The 24421-nt window shown below is 52.8% G+C and overlaps 2 protein-coding genes across 8 annotated transcripts; both read left to right on the forward strand.

Moving 5' to 3' along the window:
• Positions 1 to 73: 73 nt before the first annotated feature.
• On the forward strand, positions 74 to 15675 carry TMEM209 (transmembrane protein 209). The gene is made up of 15 exons (XM_042793104.1): positions 74 to 214; positions 2916 to 3055; positions 3171 to 3229; positions 3989 to 4120; positions 5105 to 5343; positions 5756 to 5960; positions 6604 to 6779; positions 7497 to 7568; positions 8677 to 8773; positions 10073 to 10198; positions 10644 to 10741; positions 12723 to 12837; positions 12931 to 13028; positions 13690 to 13763; positions 14112 to 15675. Exons 2-15 carry the CDS (start codon positions 2919 to 2921, stop codon positions 14164 to 14166), a joined length of 1683 nt encoding a protein of 560 aa, XP_042649038.1. The 5' UTR covers positions 74 to 214; positions 2916 to 2918; the 3' UTR covers positions 14167 to 15675.
• A 2167-nt stretch (positions 15676 to 17842) lies between these two features.
• LOC116960115 (putative cation exchanger C521.04c) lies at positions 17843 to 24226 on the forward strand. 7 transcript variants are annotated; one of them, XM_042792619.1, is made up of 20 exons: positions 17843 to 18033; positions 18704 to 18850; positions 18947 to 19068; positions 19170 to 19278; positions 19373 to 19489; positions 19650 to 19717; positions 19828 to 19950; positions 20118 to 20303; positions 20409 to 20511; positions 20604 to 20745; positions 20839 to 21022; positions 21189 to 21288; positions 21379 to 21497; positions 21651 to 21688; positions 21908 to 22020; positions 22098 to 22246; positions 22469 to 22563; positions 22843 to 22921; positions 23185 to 23293; positions 23636 to 24226. In XM_042792619.1, the coding sequence occupies exons 1-20, from the start codon at positions 17976 to 17978 to the stop codon at positions 23707 to 23709; spliced, it is 2235 nt and encodes a 744-aa protein (XP_042648553.1). In that variant the 5' UTR covers positions 17843 to 17975; the 3' UTR covers positions 23710 to 24226. The 7 variants fall into 7 exon arrangements, with proteins under 7 accessions (XP_042648553.1, XP_042648552.1, XP_042648549.1 ...); XM_042792618.1 differs by having other exon boundaries at positions 20118 to 20511; positions 20604 to 21022; positions 21189 to 21497; XM_042792615.1 differs by having other exon boundaries at positions 20118 to 20511; positions 20604 to 21022; positions 21379 to 21688.
• Positions 24227 to 24421: the final 195 nt, after the last annotated feature.

Here is a 24421-nt window from a genome sequence, read left to right on the forward strand (position 1 = left end):
AGCGACAGGCCCCACCCCCCCGTCCGCGCGCGGCGCCGTTGGTGACGTCACGGCGGCACTCGCGCAGGCGCAGACGGTGCAGCCGTTGCCGCCGGTGTGTCAGAGAGGGAAGCGTTCTACCCTGCGGCCCCCGTCTCGGCTGAGAAAAGGGGGTGTCTCCACCTGCTCTGAGGGGAACTGTGTGTCCGCTCACCTCCCCTGAGCCTTCTGGCAGGTACTGTGGGTGTCCCCCCCCCTCCGTCAGCACCGCCTGTCTCCTCAGGCTTGCGTGGGCAGGGTGAGGAGGAGGGTGGGCTCTGAGGGGAAAAGAGGGCTCTGAGGGGAAGGGAGCTCTGAGGAGAAAGGGGGGGCTCTGATGAGGGCTCTGAGGGCAAAGGGGGGCTCTGATGGAGGCACTGAGGGGAAAGGAGGGGCTCTGACGGGGGGTCTGCGGGCAAAGGGGGGGCTCTGATGGAGGCACTGAGGGCAGATGGGGGCTCTGAGGGCAAAGAGGGGGGCTCTAATGCAGGCTCTGCGGGCAAAGGGGGGCTCTGATGGGGGCTCTGCGGGCAAAGGGGGGCTCTGATGGGGGCTCTGCGGGCAAAGGGGGGCTCTGATGGGGGCTCTGAGGGCAAAGGGGGGCTCTAATGGGGGCTCTGAGGGCAAAGCGGGGCTCTGAAGGCAAAGGGGGGCTCTGGTGGGGTCTCTGAGGGCAAAGGGGGGCTCTGATGGGGGCTCTGAAGGCAAAGGGGGGCTCTGATGGGGGCTCTGAGGGCAAAGGGGGGCTCTGATGGGGGCTCTGAAGGCAAAGGGGGGCTCTGATGGGGGCTCTGAGGGCAAAGGGGGGCTCTGATGGAGGGGAAAGGGGGGCTCTGATGGGGGCTCTGAGGGCAAAGGGGGGCTCTGATGGGGGCTCTGAGGGCAAAGGGGGGCTCTGATGGAGGGGAAAGGGGGGCTCTGATGGGGGCTCTGAGGGCAAAGGGGGGCTCTGGTGGGGTCTCTGAGGGCAAAGGGGGGCTCTGATGGGGGCTCTGAAGGCAAAGGGGGGCTCTGATGGGGGCTCTGAGGGCAAAGGGGGGCTCTGATGGGGGCTCTGAGGGCAAAGGGGGGCTCTGATGGGGGCTCTGATGGCAAAGGGGGGCTCTGGTGGGGTCTCTGAGGGCAAAGGGGGGCTCTGAGGGGAGGGGGGTCCGTGAGGAGGCTGCCTAGAACCGGGCAGTGTCTGGCAGTGGGTCCTGCAGGTGTAGGGCCACCTGTGTATGGCAGGGCAACGGGTGGGCGCAGCTGTGGGGCCGCCTCTATGTGATGGGTCAGGCTGGGAGCGGGGAGATGTGGGGCCCCCTTTGTGTGATAGGGGTCGGGATGAGGGGGGGAGATGTCGGGCCTCTTCTGTGTGACGGGTGTGAGCTGTGGGGCTGCCTGTGTGTAGTGGGGAGGTCTGGTTGGGGGGAGCAGTGAGGCAGCTTCTCTGACTGGGGTCTGGGTGGGGGGAGCTGTAAGGACACCACCCTCCCCGGGGTGGCTGGGGGGAGATGTGGAGGCTGCCTGCATGGGACAGTCGGGTCTGGACGGGGGGAGCTCAGAGGGGCCCTGTGTGTGACAGGGGAAGCTGTGGAAGTTTTCTGTGTGTGACAGATCTAGGCTGTGGGTACTGTGGAGTCTTGGGCAAGGGAGACTGGGGCTGTGTGTGGCAGAGGGGCCTGCATGGGAGAAGCTGGGGGGTTTGGCGCAAGGGGAGCTGTGGGGGACCTCCCTGTGTAGCACTAGGGTCAGTGACTTATGGATTGTCAAGGTGAAGCCTTCCCTCATTACTGTGCCTTAGTAGAAGAGGGCAGGGGGTATGGGAGGACATATTTAAGTCTGGAGGTGAAAACCCCACACCCAGCCCTCTAAGTGGGGCTTTCTTGCTAGAAAGAAACCAAATGTCACTTTTTTTCCAGTCCCCTAACAGTGCACCTTCTGCTTCTGCAGGAGAACGTGGGTCAGGGAGAGAGGTTGGGAGCATGAGGGTGGGGGGAGAGGATCTCTGCTTAGGGCTGCTCCCTTTGTTAATGTGGGAAGGGAAGTCTTGGGGCTCAAACTGTATGAAAAACCTGTCAAAAAATTACCAGGCATTGCGTTCTTGTATAATTCTTCCATTAATCCTGATGTTAACTATTTCACCATTGAATCACTGTACCACTAAGAAGCAGGTAATGTGATTTGGGGTTTGTTTTTTTGGTTTTTTTTTGTTTTTTTTTTTTTTTTGGTAGTAACATATAGTTGAAGTGTTTGTCCCAGAAAGCAAATTATTTATGTTCCCATCTAGTGAAGAATTACGTGACAAGTTTTTCAGTGAGTGGCAGGAAGGATCAGTAGTATATTTTGGTGACGGGACTAACAGAAAAAGTCACCGGGGTTATTTCTTTCACATAAGGTGTTACTGGGCGTAAAGGTAGCTACTTTTCAGATGTGCTGAACTCACAGGAGGTGGCTGTGCAGTCTGAAAATACTCTGTTACCAACTGAAACGAGTGGGAATTTTCAATAGAAAAACTTCAGAGCTGTGCAGGGCCTTTCCTTCCTCTGTCTTCCTTTGCTTGGAGAAGGCGGGGGCTTTGCCTCTCGCTTCTGAAGGATGTTATTTTGCAAAAATGGGGTTGGAATCTGTCTCTGTCCTCTTATCTGTACCTCACTGGAGAAGATGGACGCTGTTCCTCAGTGATGACGTGACAGTGCTGACAGAGTTCATTGAAGAAATATTACCTATTTTTACTGGTGAAAGAATCTGCTTTTTCTTTAATAAGCTAAACATGACTCTGGCTAGAGGTAAAGTCCATTTATATCATTTGTTTTAGATTGCCGCTTTTTTTTTTTTTCTTTAGTCATGTGCTGACTGAGGATCTTACTATATAAAAGTTTACAAATTTTGTCATTTCTCCGTATTTGTTATTACAGATAATGACACCAGAACAGAGTCCAGCGACTTCCCTCATCGACAGGACCATCAAGATGAGGAAGGAGACTGAAGCCCGGAAAGTGGTCTTGGCCTGGGGACTCCTTAATGTGTCTGTTGCAGGCATGATATACACCGAAATGTATGTTAATTGTTGCATCTGATTCAAACCACCAAAGCATCCTACTTTATATATGCCTAAATATCTCCCAGGAGTGAATAGTCACAAATTGCTAACTGCCTATTTTTCTTTTCAGGACAGGAAAACTGATAAGCTCGTATTACAACGTCACATACTGGCCACTCTGGTATATTGGTGAGTCGCTGCAGCATATTTTCAGGGTTCTTTTCTTTTTTTTTTCACTTGTCGGTTTTATTGCCAGAGTGGTAGTTTTTAAACAACCTTTTTTTTTTTTTTTTTCTTGAGGTTTTTTGTTTGTTTTAAATTTAAACCAAAACTTTGGTTTGCTTTCCGTTCTCTCCCTTCAAACTTGGAATTTTGTCCGTTTTAGTGACAGATAAGGGGTGTTAGCAGCTTTCTCAGATATAAAGAACTTGTGTGGTGCATTAAATCTGCTTAACGTGTGCTGTAAGGCTTTGGTGAACACTGCAGATTTTAGTACTATATTGTGCTCTGTGTGTGGATGGCATTTCACAATAATTAAAGTTTGTTTCGGATGAGTAGACTCTAAGATAGCTGTATCAAATACTGTTAGAGTATGAAGCAAGTGGAGGAGCAAAATCATGAGATGAGTGATACGTGATTTGACAGATGCTGTTTGAGAAATACTGTGAAACTTCATTGCAGTTGTTCATGTCCCTTTTGGAAAATGACAGTCCATTTTTAAAAATTCAGCTTTAGTAATATAAATTAATCTCAATATAGAAAGGAAAATTACCTCCAGGGCTTCTTGCATAAGAAGGTGAAGGAATCTTAGACGCTTCCCAAATTGATACTTGTTGATCACACTAACAGTGACCTATTTTTAATGGGCATATGCCTGTTTTTGCAAATAATATACTTTTATTATTCCCCATGCTCAAACTGTGGTAAAAACTTCTCTGTTTCATCTAGAACTTGCACTTGCATCTCTGTTCAGCCTGAATGCCTTATTTGATTTCTGGAGGTACTTCAAATACACAGTGGCACCAACAAGCTTGGTCATGAGTCCTGGCCAGCAGACCCTGCTGGGGTTGCAGAATGCAGGTGGGTCTAATAAATATCTCTGGCAATCTTTTTTATTCTTTTTGTTTGTTTGTTTCAAGATGGTATCTTTCTCAATGACAAGATTCTTTAGCGAAGCGAGTTCTGAATTACCTTGTCTGACAGGAGCGGTAAACTGAATTACCTGCAGTGTATTAAAATTCACAACATCGAGTGATAATTTGATGGGTTCTTGTGGGGAGATCTGGAGGGGAAGCAAACACACATGGTGAAAAGGACAGGATAGTAACGGCTGCTGAAGGACAGGGAGAGACTTGAACACTGTGAGGTTGGACAAGGAATTTGTAACCTGTAACGTAGGACCAGGAGCAAGGCAGAGAGCGCAGGTTTATATTTAATTTTGATGTCCTACTAATGTCACGCTGGGTAATGAAAATCAAATTAGAGGGACAGATAGACCTTTGCTGAAGTCTGAAAATGACAGCCTAGAGAGCAGTCACTCAGCAAGCTTTTGAGGATCAAAGCAAAGTTCTAAAAAAGGAACCTGACAACAAGGTAAATACACCAAAAGCAAAATGCTAGCACAGTAGTATTGTGCTGTGCTGGTCTGCCTCTAGAAAATGGGAAGCAGATGGGAGTAATGCTGTATCAGCAAAGTTCAAGGATCTCCTGTGTTTATTTGTGCGGATAAATTAAGACATTCAGTTTATTGAAGATGCATAAAGTAGGCAGGTAGAGTAGCTAATTAAGTAGGTTAGAGAAGCCCCACAGGTTATGCAAGGTGCCTGGGAACATTTAACTGAAACCTGAAGCTGTAGGATTTGTACCGAGTTGTGGTCTTGTGTCTCTGTCTTCTTTTTTTACTGTCAGTGGCCTGTCTGCTGAGTTCCAGCCAGATTTTTCCAGTGTCCCTTCTAGCACCCTTTTAAAATTGCCTTAAGATAGCGTTGTGTATTTATTTAAAGGGGGGAGGAGAGTTTGGGGCTGTTGCATCCACAATGCTAATTCTGTTTTTTCCTATTGCAGCAATCCAAACAACTCCACCACGTGAGCTGGCAGCAAACAAAGTCCCGTCTTCGACACCTTCTCCTCCGATCCAGGGTCAGAGTGTGCTGAGTTACAGCCCGTCCCGCTCCCCTAGTGCCAGTCCAAAGTTTACTACCAGTTGTATCACAGGGTACAGCCCTCAGCTACAGGCTCTGTCGAGCAACAGCACTTCTTACGGCAGTGCTGTCACCTATTCACCAGGCAGCAGCTACAGTAAGGTAACAACCAAGACAGCTCCCGTGGGTACACTTCGGTCCTTGTTTTGTGCCATATGCCATCGAAGGTGAGCAGCAGCCAGCAGAGAGTTGTCTGTATGCGTGTTTGCTCCTTTTGCAAATTAGATCTAAATTTGTTGTACTGGGATTTGTCCTTTTTCCCTACTGTCACTTCATTTGTTTTAGAGGGGCTAGTGTGTTTCAGAACTAAGCAAAAATAAGAAACCAAAATGTAAATGCAAAGGAGGAAAAAAAAAAAAAAAAAACCAACAAAACAAACAAACCAAAACAACAAAAACCAAACCAACACAACCCAAACCCCAAACAAGAGTCTTTTATATTCATGTCATTTGCAAATCAAGGTGGAATTCTGTCTTCCTCATACGACACAACCATTTGTTTTTATTTTCCCAAGGTTTCCAGCTTCAGCTCCTCTCCCAGTGGGTCACCGTACCCCATGAATATTGGGCCAGTGGAAAGCGGCAGCCTAAGGTCTCGTTACCGCTCCTCACCCATTCTGTATAATTCTCCTACTGGTAAGGAAGATTATATGACAGACCTCAAGTCACTGGACACCTTCCTTCGGAATGAAGAAGAGAAACAGCAGAGAGTTCAACTAGGTAAATAAACCAATTTGATCAGGAAAGGTTGGTGGGGAGAAGGTGGTGGTTTAATTCGAGATTGGCTTTTGCAGGTGAGAAAAGTTGCAAAGGATTCCAGCGTAGTCATACTAGTAAATTAGACCTAACTCATTCATGGTAATCACCTGTGAGCTTGGTGAAGGTGGTTGCTGACCTGTTTAGATATCTACTGAGTGACTGGGACGTGAGGTAGGGCGCCATCATTTCTACCTGTCTCCGTGGCTTAGCTTCAGAAAGATTTCCTCTAAAGTATTCCTTAGGATAGGATTGATGCTGCTGTTGCAGCGTGTGGGAATGTGCGCTGAGAGATTGTCTCTGTGGTGTTTGTTGACTGCAGTGGACCATGATAAGTTGGCAGGTGTTACTGCCTCGATGAGAAGGATATCTTATGGAGAAGGCATTTCCAATAAAGGGGGTGAATTACCTGCAGGCAGTTTTTCTTCTGGATGGGGACAACCAGGGGTGAAACCAGTGTTTATGCAGGCTGACTTCAGTGTATGTGGCGGTTCGTGTCCGTGTTTCTTGCCAAAGCATTAATACACGGACCTGTTGTGCCTGTAGTTTCTTCCAGAATTACTTGGCAATAATTGTACACGACTGTTTAATGAATGAATCGTTTCAGGAAGTTCAGATTCCAGCTCTCCTTCCAGCAGCCCAACTTTTTGGAACTACAGCCGTTCCATGGCAGACTACGCACAGATGCTGAGAAAGTTCCAGTATCAGCTGGCTTGCAGGTCCCAGGCTCCGTCAGCGCACAAGGATGAAGCTGATCTGAGCTCAAAACAGGCTGCAGAAGAGGTAAATTCAGCAGCAAGGTGGTCAAGAGGGAGAAACGGGCCTCTAAAATATACGGCTTTGTGCAAAGGTTTGGATTTGAACTGTATCAAAAATGCAGGAGAGAGAAATCCTCTAGCGTGTAACCGTCTTCGTACAGCTTGCGAGAATCCTTGTCACTGTAAACGGACATTCCAGATTCTGAGTTGTAGTTGGAAAATTATTTCTCCCTTGGAGAGCAAGAATTGCACTGGATAAAATACAATTTTGATCTAAAAATTGAGTTGAAATGGATCTGTCTTTAACCCAGTGCAACAGCTGAAGAATATAAAGCATAAAGCCGTTACGCTTGCATCTGAAAGAAGTCTGGCGTGAAGGAATACAATTCATGTGGCTTCAATTAAATCTGATTGATTTTCTTTATTTCCTACATTAACTTAATGAAGCTTCCCCTTCAAATACCTCTTAAACCAAGCCTACAATTCAGAGAAATTTTGTCCTAATAGAGCGGAGAGATTAAAACTGAATTTGGGCTCATGCAGGATGATTGTACCGTGAATAGAGAGTGAGAGTGTCACATGTGAAGCTGCTGTAGAAGTCACGTGATACAGCCAGCAGATGTGTAAAAATTTGGGGGAAAATGTGAATTGAATTGTGTAGTTAGTATCAAATTGTCACGGACTCTAAAAACCTTTGGTATTCTGTGAAGTTCTTACATGTAGTTCATAAATCTTTCCATAGGTTTGGGCACGGGTGACAATGAACCGACAGCTCCTTGATCACATGGATTCCTGGACCGCGAAGTTCAGAAACGTAAGTCCCCTCTTCCCTGGTTTTTAAGAACCAGCACAGCAGAGTGGAAAAGCACCTTCGTGTGCCCTGCGCGCCGAAGGAGGCGGGAAGAATTGCAGTGTCCCTCAGAGGACTGGGGTGGGCTGGCACAAGGAGGTGAAAACACGGCATGCTTCAAGAGAGGATTACAGAGATGAGGTTTTGACCTGACCTCGGTGGTTTGTATTCTGAAAACTTGGCAGTAGTAAAGTTCATCCACCTTTGAACGACAAACAGAAGCATCTCGGACAGGACAAGATCTGGTGTAACTCAGATTGCTAAATGGATGTTTTTGTGGTATTTCTAACTCACTCTCCTGGGCTCAAAGCATGGATAATTCCAACCCAAAGATGTTTTTTTTTTTTTTTTCTGACTGACCTGAACAGCATAATAAAAGCAAAAGGAAAAACCTTGATCTTACTGATAGGAATTGCTGTAGCAGAGGAGACTTAATTACACATAATGGCAAAATAATTAGTAAATCTAGCTTTGAATTGCCCCTTCAGTCATAGCATCTACCAGGTATGTAGTTTTGCTTGTGTGTTTTGTGTTTTTTTTTTTTCGTTTTTAAAGTAGTGATTGGTGAAAAGCAAAGCTTAGCATGAGATCCATACCAGGTACCTGAGCATCTGCTGCTAAGCCTAGGGCCAGCTTGCTTCAGTTCCCAGATCCTGTCACGTACAAATCCCACACGTAGTGTTTATCAGCTCCTCAATTTCCTGAAAGAAATGTGAGAGGGAGTGGACTCACCGAAGTATAAATCATCTTTATGGATGGAGGGCTGTGCTTCAAAATAGCCCTTTCTTCCTTGTTCAGCAAAGCTTTACCTGACAGTTTGTAGAGATTTGTTTTCTTGACTCTTTTACTTTGAATTTTCTGGCCTTTTAGAAAGTATTAAAGAGTCATTTAAACTCTGCCTAACTTGATATTTAATTACTTTTCTCTTTGGTTGGCTTCAGTGTTTCTGTTGTTCAGCTGCTTCATGATTGTAACAGTGATGATCAGTAGGATGCAAGCTAAGAGCTGGGGGGGTTTTTTGCACGTTTTTATTGTTTCTGACCTCTTGAATTTTCACCTTTTTCTTTCCTAGTGGATTAATGAGACTATTCTAGTGCCGCTTGTCCAAGAGATCGACTCTGTGAGCACTCAGCTGCGAAGAATGGGCTGTCCGGAGCTGCAGATCGGCGGTATGCCGGGGGGGGGGTGGCTTTGGGCTGGCTGCTGGTGGCGGGGCGCTGGGGCTGGTGAGCAGCGCTGTTCCCTTGCGCTCCGTACTGGGGTGGTCTCTGTTCCATGCCACGTGTTTCACTAAACTGGAAAGGGTCTTCAGAAAACTTCGGGAAATACTGATGCTGGCACACCGATACTTGTCTTGTATAAAGTTCATGAGCTTTTTTCCTTTTTTTTTTTCCCCTTTTTCCTTTTTCTCTTTTTTTCGTTCCTTTTATTTTTCTTTCCTTCCCCTTTTTTTCTTTCCCTCCCCCTTTTTCGTTTGTCTCTCCCCTCTCCCCTCTCCCCTCTCCCCTCTCCCCTCTCCCCTCTCCCCTCTCCCCTCTCCCCTCTCCCCTCTCCCCTCTCCCCTCTCCCCTCTCCCCTCTCCCCTCTCCCCTCTCCCCTCTCCCCTCTCCCCTCTCCCCTCTCCCCTCTCCCCTCTCCCCTCTCCCCTCTCCCCTCTCCCCTCTCCCCTCTCCCCTCTCCCCTCTCCCCTCTCCCCTCTCCCCTCTCCCCTCTCCCCTCTCCCCTCTCCCCTCTCCCCTCTCCCCTCTCCCCTCTCCCCTCTCCCCTCTCCCCTCTCCCCTCTCCCCTCTCCCCTCTCCCCTCTCCCCTCTCCCCTCTCCCCTCTCCCCTCTCCCCTCTCCCCTCTCCCCTCTCCCCTCTCCCCTTCAGCTTACTGCTGGGGAATTACAGGCTCAAATTATCATTGATGATTGCATATTAAGCTGTTAGAAAACATTTCAAAGATAGATGTGCTATAAATTCTCGGTGTCTCCCTGTAATGTCTCACTGTCTCCACTACTATGTGCTTTTCCAAATGCATCCTTAACTGTTTTTTAAAATTCTGATGGAGTTCTGCTTTTTGTGTCACAATACAATTCTGAAGTACCTGCTTCTCTCATTGCTTCAAATCTTAACCAACAAGTGGATTTGATATGCTGCACTGAAATTAAATTCACCTTTTGTGACCTGTTTGTTGGAGCCTCTCCTTGAGAGCTGCCTCTGTCGCGATGCCGGTAGAAAAACTGGTCAACACCGGTCCCGTCCCCACTTTGTTACTCTCCAAAGTGGATGTTGGTTCCTTGTAGCTTTTCTGTTCTGTGACGGAAAGGAGACATCTGCTACTTCACTGGAGTTGCAGTGAGCATTTGGGGTAGTGTCACGTGTTAAATGTTTCTAGGACTTTAAGGAGAGCTCTTGGGAGCGACGCCTGGTGAGGGAGGCTGCGCGGGCTCCTCGCGGCTGACCCGCGCGGGCTCTTCCTCTTGCAGAAGCCAGCATCAGCAGTCTGAAGCAGGCAGCGCTCGTTAAAGCTCCACTCATTCCAACCCTGAATGCTCTAGTGCAATATCTGGATCTCACACCAAACCAGGAGTATTTGGTCGAAAGGATCAAAGGTACGTGGTGTCGCGGCACTGACTTTCCAGTTACCACAGTTGAGTGTCGGTGGTATCAGATGTTCATACAGTGGAGATGTTTGAAGAGTCACGGCAGGGATGAGAGCTGCTTTTAAGCAGGGGAGATGTTTCTTTGCAACTTTTTACAGTGATGGAATGATGCGAGATTTGGATGTAACTTTGGGAATATTTTTAAAAAGCTTTCTTTCTCATTTTTCTCCTGCGTGCTCAGGGTGCAGAGTGCTCGATTTAATCTCTTTGTTAACTAAAACAAAAAATTAGCCTGTAAATTTACTTCCCCGTATTATCATCTTTACAAGCATTTCATTAGGTGAACTTTTCCTGTTTTGTACACCAGAAACATGTACGAAACCCCTGAAACTAGCATAAAACACTGCTTTCATACGCTTCCAACCCCCAGTAACTGCCTGCATCTCGCTTGCAGAGCTTTCTCAGGGAGGATGCATGAGTTCATTCCGCTGGAACAGAGGAGGGGATTTCAAAGGCCGCAAGTGGGACACCGACTTGCCCACCGACTCCTCTGTAAGTTTTGGAAGCCGTCTCGATACGACAGCTTAAAGCGAGTTGCCTTTCAGCAGAGGTTTTGGAGAGGGTAACCAGTAAATCTTTTGAGGAACATGGTAAAATCCTGTTTGCATCACCGACACAGATAATCCCGTTGCAGCCCGTGGGGATTAATGCAAAGGGGGTTGGACATCGCGTAGATCACAAAACTGCAGTTGCTCGTTTTAGTCTTAGGTGGAGCTTTTACTTCCAATCCTCTGAAACATCTGTCAGGTAACTGCAGGGAGCAGCCTGAGCAGCAGTGGGGATCTTGCTGGGGCACTTCTCTTGTTATATTTTTTTAAAAAGCCAAATGTCTGCCTTAACCTAACAATTCCTAGTGTGAGGAAAACCTTTCACCTCGTTCTCATTTTCCTTTGCCATAATGGATGGAGGGGGAAAAATGCAGATGGAGTGGTGTGATCACTGTTTCATTCAGTTTGTGAGAAATCTGAAATCTGTTGCATATCCTACATGAGAGAAGACTTGTGGTGCTGCTCAGCCTGGTAATCTGAGCGGGCAGGAGGAGCAGCACCTCAGTGTGCTTGAAAATTCAACTGAGGTGATTAAAATAATGAAAAAAGACGACCACAGAACAATTCAGGAAGTATAAAACAGACTTTACAGCGTGATTCTTCAGTTGAACTCTGTATCTGAAAGTAGAGTTAGGGTGATTGATTTATTTTTTTTTCCCCGCTGTAAATAGATTTTTTTTCAGTTACTTGGGAGACTAAAAACCAGGAGATCTGAATGTCAGAGCTTCACGGCTTTGCTGACAAAGATACAACGAGATTCAGTTGCTGGAAGCTGAAGCTGTATAAAATCAGTCTCGAGATAAAATTTGATTTTCTATTTGTGAAGACGATTCAATATTGGTAGTGACTGGCCACGGAGCAACTCTTAGTGTCTTGCCAAGCAGCTGGGTGAGCAGCTCAAAAGTGTTTAAAGATCACGAGAGGAGAGTAGCGCACCCTGGAATTCAGTCTTTTATCAAAACCAGCGGGGAGAGGTGGTGTTGGGCAGCACATTGAACTCCCAAGAATTCTGAGAAGGAAGCTCTGCTCTAACAGATTAAAATAAACACTTGCCGTGAAGTTCTGACATTAACTTACTCAAGACAATTACTATAAAAATAAAAAAAAAAAAAATACAATTGCGCGTTTTTGTTAATCACACTGCAGGCAGTACAAAGCTGTGATTTCCAAGGTGCATCTCCCAGATTTCTCGAGACTTTTGGCATTTAGCCCAGAGGAACTCTTCTGGTTTGTCTGTGAAACAGGTCCCGTTATATATATTGAACACAGAAAGTATCAGATTACAGATAATTTGGTGACGTCCGCGTAAAACGTTGGGAACTCTTCAGAAATGGTTAAAACACCAATAGCAGGCTGCGGCGTGCCTTTCTGGATACTTATTTTAGGACTTTATTTCAAAATTTTGCCATTCTGATCACGACCCATGGCCAGCTCCGGGTTTTTCCAGTGATTTTTTGTTTTGCCTTTCACGAGGAGAAAGAAATTTGCTCGATAGGTGTAGTGTCGGTGAAGCTGTACTTTGATTTCATCCGCCCTTCTCAGCCAAACCCTCGCAGCTAGTACAGAACCCGTCGCTGAAACAGATGGCTTGGAGTTCGTGGCCTCGATATGGGAAGTAAAATCTGTGACTCTGCCAAATTCTGCAAGATGCCGGGATAAAGTCGCTCGCGCGGGAACCGAGCTCCTGACACGCAGCATCGGTTTATCGCGTTGCGACTGACGCCGTTTCACTTACTGGAAAAAATAAACCTGCCTTCGTGCCAGGGCCGTTGAAAACTCTGCTTTTTGAACTCCTAAACACAGAGGGGGGAAGTCACCGTTGCAACCACAGCCTATCAAATGCTGTAACTCACGCCTGATGCGACGGCAAGAAAGCTGCTGGGTTTTTAAGGACGCTAAAGTGAGCTTTGTTTTGCTTTGCCCAGATCATCATGCACGTGTTCTGCACTTACCTCGACTCCAGGCTGCCACCTCACCCCAAATACCCCGACGGCAAAACCTTCACTTCCCAACACTTCATTCAGACGCCGGATAAACCAGGTACCGGCGCTCCCCTTCCCCCCAGCTCTCTGCCTCTTGGGTCACCTCAGCGCCCTCGAAACCCCCCTCAACTCCAAAAATTTGCATCCGCAGACACTTCAAATGAAAACGTCTTTTGCATCTACCAGAGCAGCATCAATCCACCCCACTACGAGCTGATCTACCAGCGCCACGTCTACAACCTGCCCAAGGTAGGATGGTGGTAGCGGTGTTCTCCTGCTGTCAGGAAATCATGGTTGGGTTTTGGGTTTTGTTTTCCCAGTTTTAGCCACATTGATTGATTCTTGATGCGTAGGCTGGCCCAGTGCAGCAAGTAAACCTTGGCTCGGTCTTTGACCACCGTGTGGCACTTAGCCTGCTGCAAAATAATAGCTTTAGTATCTATTTAAGATCCTAAGTACGGAGGTAGTGGCATCCTCTTGTTTATTTTCTAACAATTTATTGTAAAATCCCGAGTCTTGCGATCCCTGATGCGTGTTGGCACCCGCCCACGAGCCCGCTGCTTGTCCTTAAAAATTCTGGGGGAGAAGCCTGCAGTCTCAAAGGAGCAAAATTCTCCCGTGGATTTAAATTTTCTATCAATCCCTGATTGTTGCTGGATCTCTGCTTTCCGAAAAGCACTGAAAGTGTTTAGAGATGTTAATCCAACCAAAACCCACATTTGGTCTTTGTCTGGTATTTACCTAATTGAAAAAAAAAAAAAAAAAAAAAGTCAAGTATTGAGGCAAAAAGCCCAAGAGCCACCCCCTAAAGCCACTTCCCGATGCGGTTTGCTCATTTTACCTGAAATAGCGCTCTGATTTCTCACCGGTGACTTAATTCCGAAGTTCTTTTCTCTTCCTGTGACTTCAGGGCAGAAACAACATGTTCCACACGTTGCTCATGTTTCTCTACATCATCAAGACGAAGGAGTCCGGGATGCTGGGGTAAGCGCCGGCGGGACGCGACCGCAGCGATCCGGTGTGGCTCCTTCTCGGAAGGCGCCTCAAACCGAAACCGCTGGGGCGGGGTGAGCCTCCCGGCGGTCAGATCACCCTCTCGTTTGAAACACTTGCAGCTTTTTTTTTTTTTCCTAAAATTGGCTAAACTGGAACACGCGCGAGCAATGAAAGCGACGTCCGGCGTCCTCTTTGTTCTGAAAAAGCCGCGCTCGATTCACGGCGCCGCGCGACACCCCCCGCCTGTCGAAGCCTGCGAGCGCTAGGTGTATCGCTTTCACGTTTTAAACGGGCGCTTCAACACGCCGTTTGTGACAGTAATTTTTATTTTTGCAGGCGTGTCAACCTCGGTTTATCAGGAGTCAACGTTCTGTGGATTTTTGGAGAGTAACACCTCCGGCGGGACACCGGTTCGGAGGAGCGATGCCGAGAGAACTGAGCAGCGTCGTTCTGTTGTTGACTTAAACATGAATTTACTACAAAAAAAAAGGATAATTCCAGCTCTGCTTTGTGGGCAGAGGGGGTGAAGTGGTTGTAATTCCCCTGCGGGTTTTGTGACTTTATTATTTAAAACATCTTGCCGTCGAAACGCTGCGACGTGCCAACGCCAGGCGGGTTTTCTCTTCCGGTCTCCTCCGCTGAACGAAACAGGTTTTAAAAAATGGGTTTTGCTGGTTCTGCTCCGTGCCTGACGCTGCCGTCACCGCTCGGCTGAGCTTGACTGATCCCGGGACTAAACTCCAGCCGCCGGCGAGGGCTGGGGCAGCCGCAAGGGGAGAAACAGCAATTGGCAGGAGCCACGAAATTCTGGATGAGCACGAGAAAAGCCGAGTTAAAAAGTTGAGATTTGTTTTGGTTCATTTTATTGTGTATGAAAAGAAAAACATCACTTTTTTTTTTTTTTTTTTAATCCCTGTTTATTGGTGTAATTGGGTTTTCTGACCCAAGAGGGTGGGGTCTGCGCTGCTGGTGTGACGCAAGGAGAAAACTGTGTTTGATGCGCTGGTTTCAGTAAGTAAGATTTTTATTTTCATTTATTTTTTGAACAAAATGAGCATGCCATCCAACTTGGGCAGCCTTGCAAGCTCCAAATGACCAGCTGCCTCCAATACAACCCCACCCTTACCCTGCCTTTGCTTTTTAATTGATTTTTAACTGCTCCCATCACCCTCTTTTTTTTTTTTTTTTTTTTTTTTCCCCCCTCATACTTATTTCGGGAGCCTGACAGACCGGCACGGGGCTCCAGCACCTCAGCAGGAGACCAGGCTGTATAAACCCGCGGAGTTCTGAAGTCCCCGCTCGTGGGGATGCACCTTTTGGGGAAAAAAAAAAAAAAAAAAAACAAAAAAACCCCACAACCCTGGATTTGTCTCCAAAAAAAAGTTGTTCAATATTTGCCAAAAAACTTTTTTATTTTGGGGGAAGAGGGGCGGGGAGGGAAAAAAAATCTCTTGTAAATTCTGACAAATGCGGGGTTTAGAAGTGCGTAGAGTTAGTAATTATTTTTTTAGAGTTGGGGGGGTAAAAATTCATAAGCCCCAAGATGCTGGAGATCTTTGTGAGCGGAAGACGAGGATCCCGGCCTGTTCCCCCGCCCTCGCACTCAAAACTGCCAAAAAACCCCACTTGTACATAAAAGATGTGAGAATTACACCGGCTTGTTCCCAGGGGGAGAACGCCACGTGTTTTGTCACGATAGAATGTATTTTTGTACTGTATTTTCTGCTGACGGGAGGGGAAAAAAGGAATTTGTGCTGTTTAATCTCAGTGGGGCGGGGGCAGCCGCTGTTTTTTGGTGTGAACCGACCGTTATTGGCGACTTTGGTCTCCCCGGGGTGGGGGCGCAGGGTTTGTTCAGGCTCGTTTGATTTCCGTATTAAATGAGTTTGGTTTTATCAAACGCTGCTTTGGGGTTTTTCCTAAACCCTTCGCCGTACCAAGGGGGGACTTTGAAGAAGTTTAGTGGGGGGTTTACCCCCAAATTCTCTTCTTTGACCCCAAACGGGGCATTTCTCAAGCTCTGGGAGCCCCGGCGCCCCCAGGATCCCGCGTGGCCCCAGTCCCACTGCACCCCAATAATACCGGGCACCCTGCTCCCCATTAACCCTCCTAAACCACACACCTGTACCCCAATACACTGTGAACCCCCCTAAACTACACCCCCTGTACCCCAATATATTGTGCTTCCCCAGTCCCTGGGAACCCCAACACACCAAGCACCCCGGCTCCCCGTGTGCTACTGGGCACCGTGCACCCCAGATTCTTCTGCACCCCGGTCCCTGTGCACCCCAGATTCTTCTGCACCCCGATACACCATGTGCCCTGGTCCCTGTGCACCCCAAAACGCCAAGCACCCTGGGCCCCATGCACCCCAAAATGCCACACACCCTGGTCCCTGTACATCATCCCTGTGTACCCCAATACACCGTGCACCCCACATTCCTGTGCACCCCAGTCCTCATGCACCCGGGTCCCTGGGCACCCCAATTCTGGTTCATATGGATACACCCTGTCACCCTGCACCCCTGTCCTTGTGCACCCCGATACACTCTCTGCCCTGGTCCCTGTGCACCCCAAAATGCCGCACACCCTGTCCCCATCCATCCCTGTGCACCCTGAAACGCCACACACCCTGGTCCCTGTGCACCCCAAAACAGCACACACCCTGGTCCCTGTGCATCCTCGTCCCTGTGCACCCCAAAATGCCACACAGACTGGGACTCGTGCACCCCAAAACCCCACACACCCTGCTCCCTGTGCACCCCGATACACCGTGCACCCTGGTCCCTGAGCACCCCAATTCACTGTGCACCCCGATTCCTGTTCACACTGATACATCACACACCCTGTCCCCCTGCACCCCAAAACACCACACACCCCGGTTCCTGTGCACCCCTGTCTCCCTGCACCCCAAACCACCACACACCCTGGTCCCCGTGCACCCCAAAACACCATGCACCCCGGTTCCTGTGCACCTCTTCCCCCTGCACCCCAAAACACCACGCACCCTGGTCACTGTGCACCCCAAAACATCACGCACCTCGGTTCCTGTGCACCCCTGTCCCTGTGCACCCCAAACCACCATGCACCCTGGTCCCCGTGCACCCCAAAATGCCACACATCCTGGTTCCTGTGCACCCCTGTCCCCCTGCACCCCAAAACACCACACACCCCGGTTCCTGTGCACCCCTGTCTCCGTGCACCCCAAACCACCACACACCCTGGTCCCTGTGCACCCCAAAACACCACACCCTGTCCCCCTGCACCCCAAAACACCATGCACCCCTGTCCCCCTGCACCCCAAAACACCATGCACCCTGGTCCCCGTGCACCCCAAAACATCACGCACCCCGGTTCCTGTGCATGCCTGTCCCTGTGCACCCCAAACCACCACACACCCTGGTCCCCGTGCACCCCAAAACACCACACCCTGTCCCCCTGCACCCCAAAACACCACGCACCCTGGTCCCCGTGCACCCCAAAACATCACGCACCCCGGTTCCTGTGCACGCCTGTCCCTGTGCACCCCAAACCACCACATACCCTGGTCCCCGTGCACCCCAAAATGCCACGCACCCCGGTGCCTGTGCACCCCTGTCCCCGAGCATCCCAAAACGCCACGCACCCTGGTCTCTGTGCACCCCAAAACGCCACGCATCCTGATTGCGGTGCACTCCCGTCCCTCTGCACCCCAAAACACCACGCACCCCTGTCCCCGTGCACCCCAAAACTCCACGCACCCTGGTCTCTGTGCATCCTCATCCCTCTGCACCCCGATACACCGTGCGCCCCGGTCCCTGTGCAACCCCCCCACCGCGCACCTTGGGTCCCCTGCACCCCGAAACACAACGCGCCCCTTTCCCGCTCCTCCCCCCCCGGGACGGGATCCCCGCGCATCCCCCTCCCTGTGTACCCCGCTTCCCCTCCCCCCCGGCCCCCTCGCACCCCAAAACCCCGCGCACCCCGTTATTAGGCGCATCCCAGCCCCCGGCGGAGGCGGAGCAGGCCCGGCCCCTCCCGGGGGGGGGGGGGGCGGCTGCCGGGGCCCCCCCCGCGCATGCCCGGCACCTCCCGTTAAATCCCGGCGGGCCGCGCTGGGCCGGGACCGCCGCCCCCGGGACCGTTGTCGCTCCCCCCGGGACCGTTGTCGCTCCCCCCGGGATTTTTGTCGCCCCTCCCGCGACATTTGTCGCCCCCGCCATGGCCAGCGAGGGGGAGCCCGGTCGCCGCCGCCGTTGCTGCACGCAGGATGCGCCCGGTGAGCTGGAGGGAGGGAAGGGGAAGGGGGGGGTTTGGGGACTTGAAGAATTAGGTTTAGTAGGGTTTTACCCCCGAATTCTCTTCTTTGACACCCCCACCCTCCCCCCCCCCCCCCCCCCCCCCCCAAACGAGCGTTTCTCAAGCTCTGGGACTCCCGCATGGCCCAAGTCCCTCTGCACCCCGATAATACCGGGCACCCTGGTTTCTGAGAGCCCCCTTAAACCCCACACCTGCTCCCCCCTGTACCCCAATATATTGTGCACCCCCGTCCCTGGGACACCCCTAAACCACACCCCCTGCACCCACAGTGCACTGTGAACCCCCATAAATCCCCTATTCTGGGGGGGGGGGGGGGGGGGGGAATCCCCCCTCCTGAGCATCACATTGAGCACTTGGGGGATTTCCTCCCCGCCCTGAGCGTTACACAGGACATTGGGGTGTCACACCCCCCTCACCCCCCCCCAATCCCAGGCACCTCCTGAGCATCACCTGGGTACCACCCCGGGGACTCCATGTGCCCTGCCCCCCCCCCCCCCGCTCCGTGGGGTTTGGGGACTTGGGTGACATCCCAGCCCAGCACACCACCCCCCCCCCCCCCCCGCCAGGGTGTCCTGCGGTGCTGAGCCTGGGCAGGATTGAGCCCCATCGTGACTCCAACCCCTCTGCAGATGTCCCCAAGGCCACCGAGCCCCCAGGGGACAGCGACGGCCCCCGCCGGGGCTCCCTCTGCGACCGCCACTGCGCCGCCATCAACAACGCGCAGGGTGACTTGGGTGACCCGGGCTGCCACCTGCACCGTCCCCGTGTCCCCCCAGGTAGGTCGGCCACGGGATGGGCTAGACACAGGGTGCTGGCGGGGGGGGGGGTGGGGGGTGTCCCCGCATCCCTGTCACCTTCCATTTCGCCGGCAGCTGTGTCCCCCCTGTCCTGCTGCCAGCAGCACTCGGACGAGGTTTGCGAGAGCTGCGTGGTGAAAACCACCCTGACGGCCGAAAACGCCGTGGAGGCCAACAAGCTCTCCAACAACTACAAGGTGGGTGCCTGTGGCATGGGTGGGGGCACCCGTGGGTGCTCCTGGATGGCTGCAATGGGTTAAAAACCCAACAAAAACAACAACAACAAAAATCTCTGCAGTTTGGCTTCAAGAAATGGAAGAGCCACGTGACAGCGCGGCCCTGGGAGGACCGGTCGGAGATCGTCAAGGAGCTCTACTCCGACCTCAATGTCATCCGGGGCTTTGGAGGTGGGTGGCTTTGGGAACAGCCCTGTGCGGTGGCAGCGTGGCTTTGGGCTGCTGTAGGTGACAAGGGTCCCATCTGGTGCTTCCCCTCTCGCAGGGTCCACGGTGACGTGTGGGAATGTCCTCTACCTGCTGCTCTTCGGCTGGTGGCTCTCGTTCCTCTACGTCCTCGTGGCTGCTGTGATGTTTGTCACCGTCGTGGGGGCTCCTTATGGTGAGTCCCAAATTTGGGACCCCCCCCCACCATGTGAAGAGCTGGGGGGGGGGGGGGGTCTCCTGGCTGAGCCCAAAACGCCACTGATGGGTGTTTGGGGTGTCCTGGGTCCCTTCTCTGCAGGGTGGCCCCAACAAAGCTGATCCTCGTGTCCCCGCAGGGCGGCTCTGCTGGGACCTGGCCGGGTATTTCCTCTGGCCCTTTGGCAAAGTGATCCAGAAAGCAGAGGTAACAGCGTACCCCAAATCAGGACTTCCACTGGAGGATAAAGCGGGGTGTCCCATGCTGCATCCTGACACCCCCCCACACACACACACTTCTTCCCAATCTCCCCCCAGGTCCCCAAATCCCGCCGGGCGCTGGGTGCGTGTGAGGCTGGCGCGGGGGAGAGCTCGGCCCTGCTCGGCGGCCCCGCGCCGCACCGCTGGCGCCCGTGGTGCTGGGCACACACCGGACACTGGGTGAGCCCCGTGCTCAGGCACGGTGACACCCTTTTCCCAGGCGTGGGGCACCCCGGGAGCTCCTCGGCGTGAGTGGGGATGGCACCCGTGGGTGCCTCCGCTCCCCCCGGGGTTGGTGGTGGGTGTTTCGGGGTGGGCAGACCCTAAAGGTGACCACCCGTTCGCAGCAGCGTGCCGGCGCCGTGGCGTGGCTGTGCCTGGGCTACCCGGCGCTGGCGCTGGCCCACGGGCTGGTGTGCGTCGCCGCGTGGCTCCTCATCTTCCTCATCCCCGTGGCCAAGCTGAGCGCCCGCACAGCCGCCCGCGTCTTGCTGCTGCCGCCGGAGCGGGTCTTCATCCGGCGCCTGAAGATGGTGGGTGACTCCGCGGAGAGCGGGAGGGTCCCGAACTCCTGCTCCGGGGTGGATTTTTGGGGTGGGTGGGGTGCTCGGAGTTGTCACCCACACGTCCCTCCGCAGACGGAGGTGCCGCTGGAGGGGGAGGTGATCCTCTGCTGCTACCGCGCCGTCAACCCCTACTACTACAAATACGCCGTGGACGGCATCAACGTCTTCGCCGTCAGTATCCTTTTGTGGGCTGGAGGGGGGGAACGGGGCAGGGGGGGCTGCCCCCCCAAATCCCACCTCAGTCATCTCCTTGACCAGCCACCCCAGACCTGCTGCCACTGGTGCTGGTGACGCTGGTGCTGGGCTACGTGGACAGCCACAACCGCCTGACCAGCTCCCCCATCAAGTTCACGTTGGCCTTGCTCTCCATCATGCCGCTCTCCTACTACATTGGGATGGCCATCGCCAGGTGGGTGGTGACCTGGGGGTGGGGGACACTTGGTGGCACGCTGGGGGGGTGGGGACACGTGCCAGCCCCGTTGACTCCCTCCTCTTCCTCCAGCATCTCAGCCCAGAGCAACTTTGCGGTGGGAGCGGTGGTGAACGCCACGTTTGGCTCCATCACGGAGCTCACCTTCTACATCACGGCCCTCATCAAGGGCTCGCGCGAGGGCAACCGCTGCTACGCCGAGATCGTCAAGTCGGCGCTGACGGGGACGCTGGTGGGCTGTGTCCTCTTAGTCCCGGTGAGATGGGGTGGCACGCTCACGGCGTGAGAGCGCCCGGTCTCTGCAAAGCTGGGAGGATGCTGCGAGCAAAGCGCTGATGGGGATTTTTGTGGTTTTTTGTTTTGTTTTTTTTTTTTTTTGTTTGTTTGTTTGTTTTTTTTTTTTTCTTTCTCCATCCTTCAAGGGTCTGTGCATGGTGATTGGAGGCATCCGGCACCAGGAGCAACGGTTCAACAGCCGCTCGGCGGGCGTCAGCTCAGCCTTGCTCTTCCTTTCCGTGGGAGGTGAGTTGGGGACAGGGGTGTCCCCAGGTTTGGGGGAGAGGGGGGTCCCACCACCGTGGGTGCCCACCCCATGTCTCCCCGTCCCCGCAGGCGTCTTCGCCCCGACGCTCTTCTCCAAAGTGTACGGGAAGCTGGTGTGCGGCGAGTGCCACAACGTCACCCAGAACCCGCTGGGCCACTACCTCTGCCACAACTGTCACTTTGACCTGGTGAGCGGGGACGCGGAGCCCCAACCGCTGGGGTTTGGGGTTGGGGACGCTCCAAGGTCACCTGGCCTCCTGCTCTCTTGCTGGGTGGGGTGGTGGCAGCGGGGCTGTCCCTTGTCCCCTGCATCGCCGCTGACGGGCGTTCTCTCTCTGCAGATGGAGAACAACGGCACCCTCTACTACAGCCATGTCCAGTGAGTGTCCGCTGGGGTGGGGACAGGGTTGTCCCCGCATTGGGGTGGCATCTTCTGGGTTGAGTCATGGTCCCGCATCCCTCCCAAGCCCCTCCTTCCCCCAGTGAAGGGCTCTGATCCAGCACCTCGTCTCCCCCAAACCCAGCGGGCAACCCCCTGCCAGGGTTCTCCATGCCAGACCCTGGTGGCACTGAGCACGTGTCACCCATTGTCCCGCAGACCCCTGGTGTACACGGTGTCCCTCCTGCTCCCTGCCGCTTACCTCATCGGCCTCTTCTTCACCCTGAAAACTCACTCGCACATCTACGACATCCACATCAGCGACTGTCACAGTGAGTGTCCCCAAACCACGGGCTGGCTCTTCTCACTGCCCTGGGGTGTTCCACCGCGTCTCTGTTCTTCCCCCCAGTGCCTGGCCACCACCACAGCGCCGTGGTCCACTGGTCTCGCTGGCGGGCCCTGGTCATCCTCCTGCTCTCCACCCTCTGCATGTCAGCCTGTGCCGACCTGGCCACGGAGCACATCAGCCCCATCCTCACCAACTCCACCATCTCACAGGTGAGCGTGGGTGGGGATGGTGGAGGACCTGGTTTGGGTGGCCTTGGGGGCACAGATGTGCCCTCCAGGGATGGAAAGCTGCCCTGGCTACAGGGCTGAGCCCCAAAAGCTGGGGGAAAGATGCTGAGCTCCTCCATGGAACGTGGAGCTGTGGCTGCCCAGGGGTTGGACGCGGTCGGGATCGGGCCACATGCATCCACTGATGTCACCTCTTCCCTGCAGTACTTCATCGGTGTCACCGTGCTGGCAATGGTGCCTGAGCTGCCAGAGATTGTCAACGGCATCCAGTTCGCCCTGCAGAACAACCTGAGCTTGAGGTGAGATGGCTCAAAGGATGGGTTTTGGGGTGTCCTCCTCCAGCATGATCCCCATGCCCCATCCCATAGCTGTGACTTACTGCCAGCGATGGGCTGCCCCTCCCCGCGGCATCGCTGGGTCAGATCCCTGCTGATTTGCCCTCAGGAAGATTTAAAGCCACCCCAAAAATGGGGCCAGATCCAGGTTTTCCTCCCTAATTTGGTTCCCCAAGGTGGGACACGGGGCTGCTGGAGACTCACTCCGTGTTTGGCGGCTCTTAACTCCTGTGTCCTCCCCAGCATCGAGATTGGCAACTGCATCGCCGTCCAGGTCTGCATGCTCCAGATCCCCATCCTGGTGCTCTTCACCATCTTCTACGTGAGTAGCCCCAGGACAGCCCCTGGGTGACCTCCCATAGCGGGGTTGGGGACACGGAGCACTTGAGACGTGGCACAGCCGCCATCCCGAGTGTTCCTCTGCTCCGTGCAGGGGAAGGTGGGGTCAGGTATCTCCTACCTTGGCTGATGCGCTCCCCGGCTCTAGGGACATGTGGCGGAGGGAGTTTAAGGGGTGACGTGGGAGTCCCCAGTCAGTGTGGGGCTGTCCCGGTTGGCCGTAACCAGGTCCTCTCTGCCTCGCAGCCAACCAACTTCACGCTTGTCTTCAGCGACCTCCACGTCTACGCCAGCATGTTCAGCGTGGTGCTCATGAACTACATCTTCATGGATGGCAAATGTGACTACTTCCAAGGTGAGCGCTCACCCCCGAGGCTGCTGTGGGGCTGGGGGCCCCCACTTGCCCATTGCTGATGGGGTGGGGGAGCTCCTGGAGACGGCCCTGGGGTCATCTGCTTGCCGCGGCTCTTGGCATGCGGCTTGAGCAATCCTGGGGTCTGGGTTGACCATCTTGGAGGTGCTGGAGCTCCTCTTCACCCTTAAGAGGGAGTTTTAAACCCCTTTTGATGGAGATTTTGCAGAGGACCAGGAAAGCCCTATACAATGGGCTATGCCAGACCATACCAGAAGGTCTTAAAAGCAACCTCCCTCCTTGCTCCAGGGAGTAACTCCCTCCAACCTGCTCTGTCTTCCGTAGGCACGGTGCTGGTGATGGTCTACTTCATCCTCCTGGCTGTGTATTTCTTTGCCCCATCGCCCAGTGGTTGCTGAGGTTTGGACTCTGCTTTCTCCAACCTTTTCATTGGGTTCAGCGCCTGTCAAGGCGTTATCCGGTGTCTCAGGGACTCGGCCGGGCTGGCTCTGGTCTGGAAGCATCATTTGATGAAGCTGCTGCTGCTTGGCTCTCCCGGCGGGGTGCCAAAGGGGCTTCAGTGACGGGAAGGGTGGTGGCAATAGAAGCACTCCCGAACCAAGAGGGAGCCTCAACGCCAGAGCACTTCACAGAGGTATTTCCAGCCCACGCATGCGTGGCTGGGAGGAAAACTGTCCCTAGTTGGAGGGTCTTGAAGGGTGTTTTTGTGTGGTCTCAAGGACAGACCCCTCTCTTGGGACATGCTGCACTGGGAGAAGGTGCCTGAGAAGAGCCTTTCTCCCCTCCAGGCAGTGGGTGACCTCAGGCCTGGAAAGGACTGAGGCCTGGGGATCACAAAGGGTTTATTGATGGTACTAGAAATGCACCAAAAAGTATTTTTCAGCTGGTTTTGTCATTAAAGCAGTTTTGTACAAATCAGAAACAAGCCTGTTTCTCCTTAAAAGAGCCTTTGGTCACCTGTCCGGGTCCCTTCGTGTCCACCACCCAGGTTAGTGATGGTCCTGGGGTGAAGGCCACTTGGTGCTTGCGCCGGGGTGGGCGCTGAGCACCAGCGATGGCTCGGTTGGAGCCACCCTGGGAGCGGAGCAGGACAGCACTTGATGTCCTCTG

Source organism: Tyto alba, unplaced genomic scaffold, assembly GCF_018691265.1.
Source record: "Tyto alba isolate M040663 unplaced genomic scaffold, T.alba_DEE_v4.0 Super-Scaffold_2, whole genome shotgun sequence".
Lineage (NCBI taxonomy): Eukaryota > Metazoa > Chordata > Aves > Strigiformes > Tytonidae > Tyto > Tyto alba.

Excerpts from the sequence above, each read along its gene's own strand:
- TMEM209 (XM_042793104.1), top strand. The coding sequence starts at position 2,919 with ATGACACCAGAACAGAGTCCAGCGACTTCCCTCATCGACAGGACCATC. Across the intron at positions 4,121-5,104 it reads GCTGGGGTTGCAGAATGCAG|CAATCCAAACAACTCCACCA; the intron begins GTGGGTCTAATA and ends TTCCTATTGCAG. Across the intron at positions 8,774-10,072 it reads TCCGGAGCTGCAGATCGGCG|AAGCCAGCATCAGCAGTCTG; the intron begins GTATGCCGGGGG and ends TTCCTCTTGCAG.
- LOC116960115 (XM_042792614.1), top strand. The coding sequence starts at position 17,976 with ATGGCCAGCGAGGGGGAGCCCGGTCGCCGCCGCCGTTGCTGCACGCAG. Across the intron at positions 21,023-21,188 it reads GCTGTGTCCTCTTAGTCCCG|GGTCTGTGCATGGTGATTGG; the intron begins GTGAGATGGGGT and ends CCATCCTTCAAG. Across the intron at positions 22,564-22,842 it reads CAGAACAACCTGAGCTTGAG|CATCGAGATTGGCAACTGCA; the intron begins GTGAGATGGCTC and ends TGTCCTCCCCAG.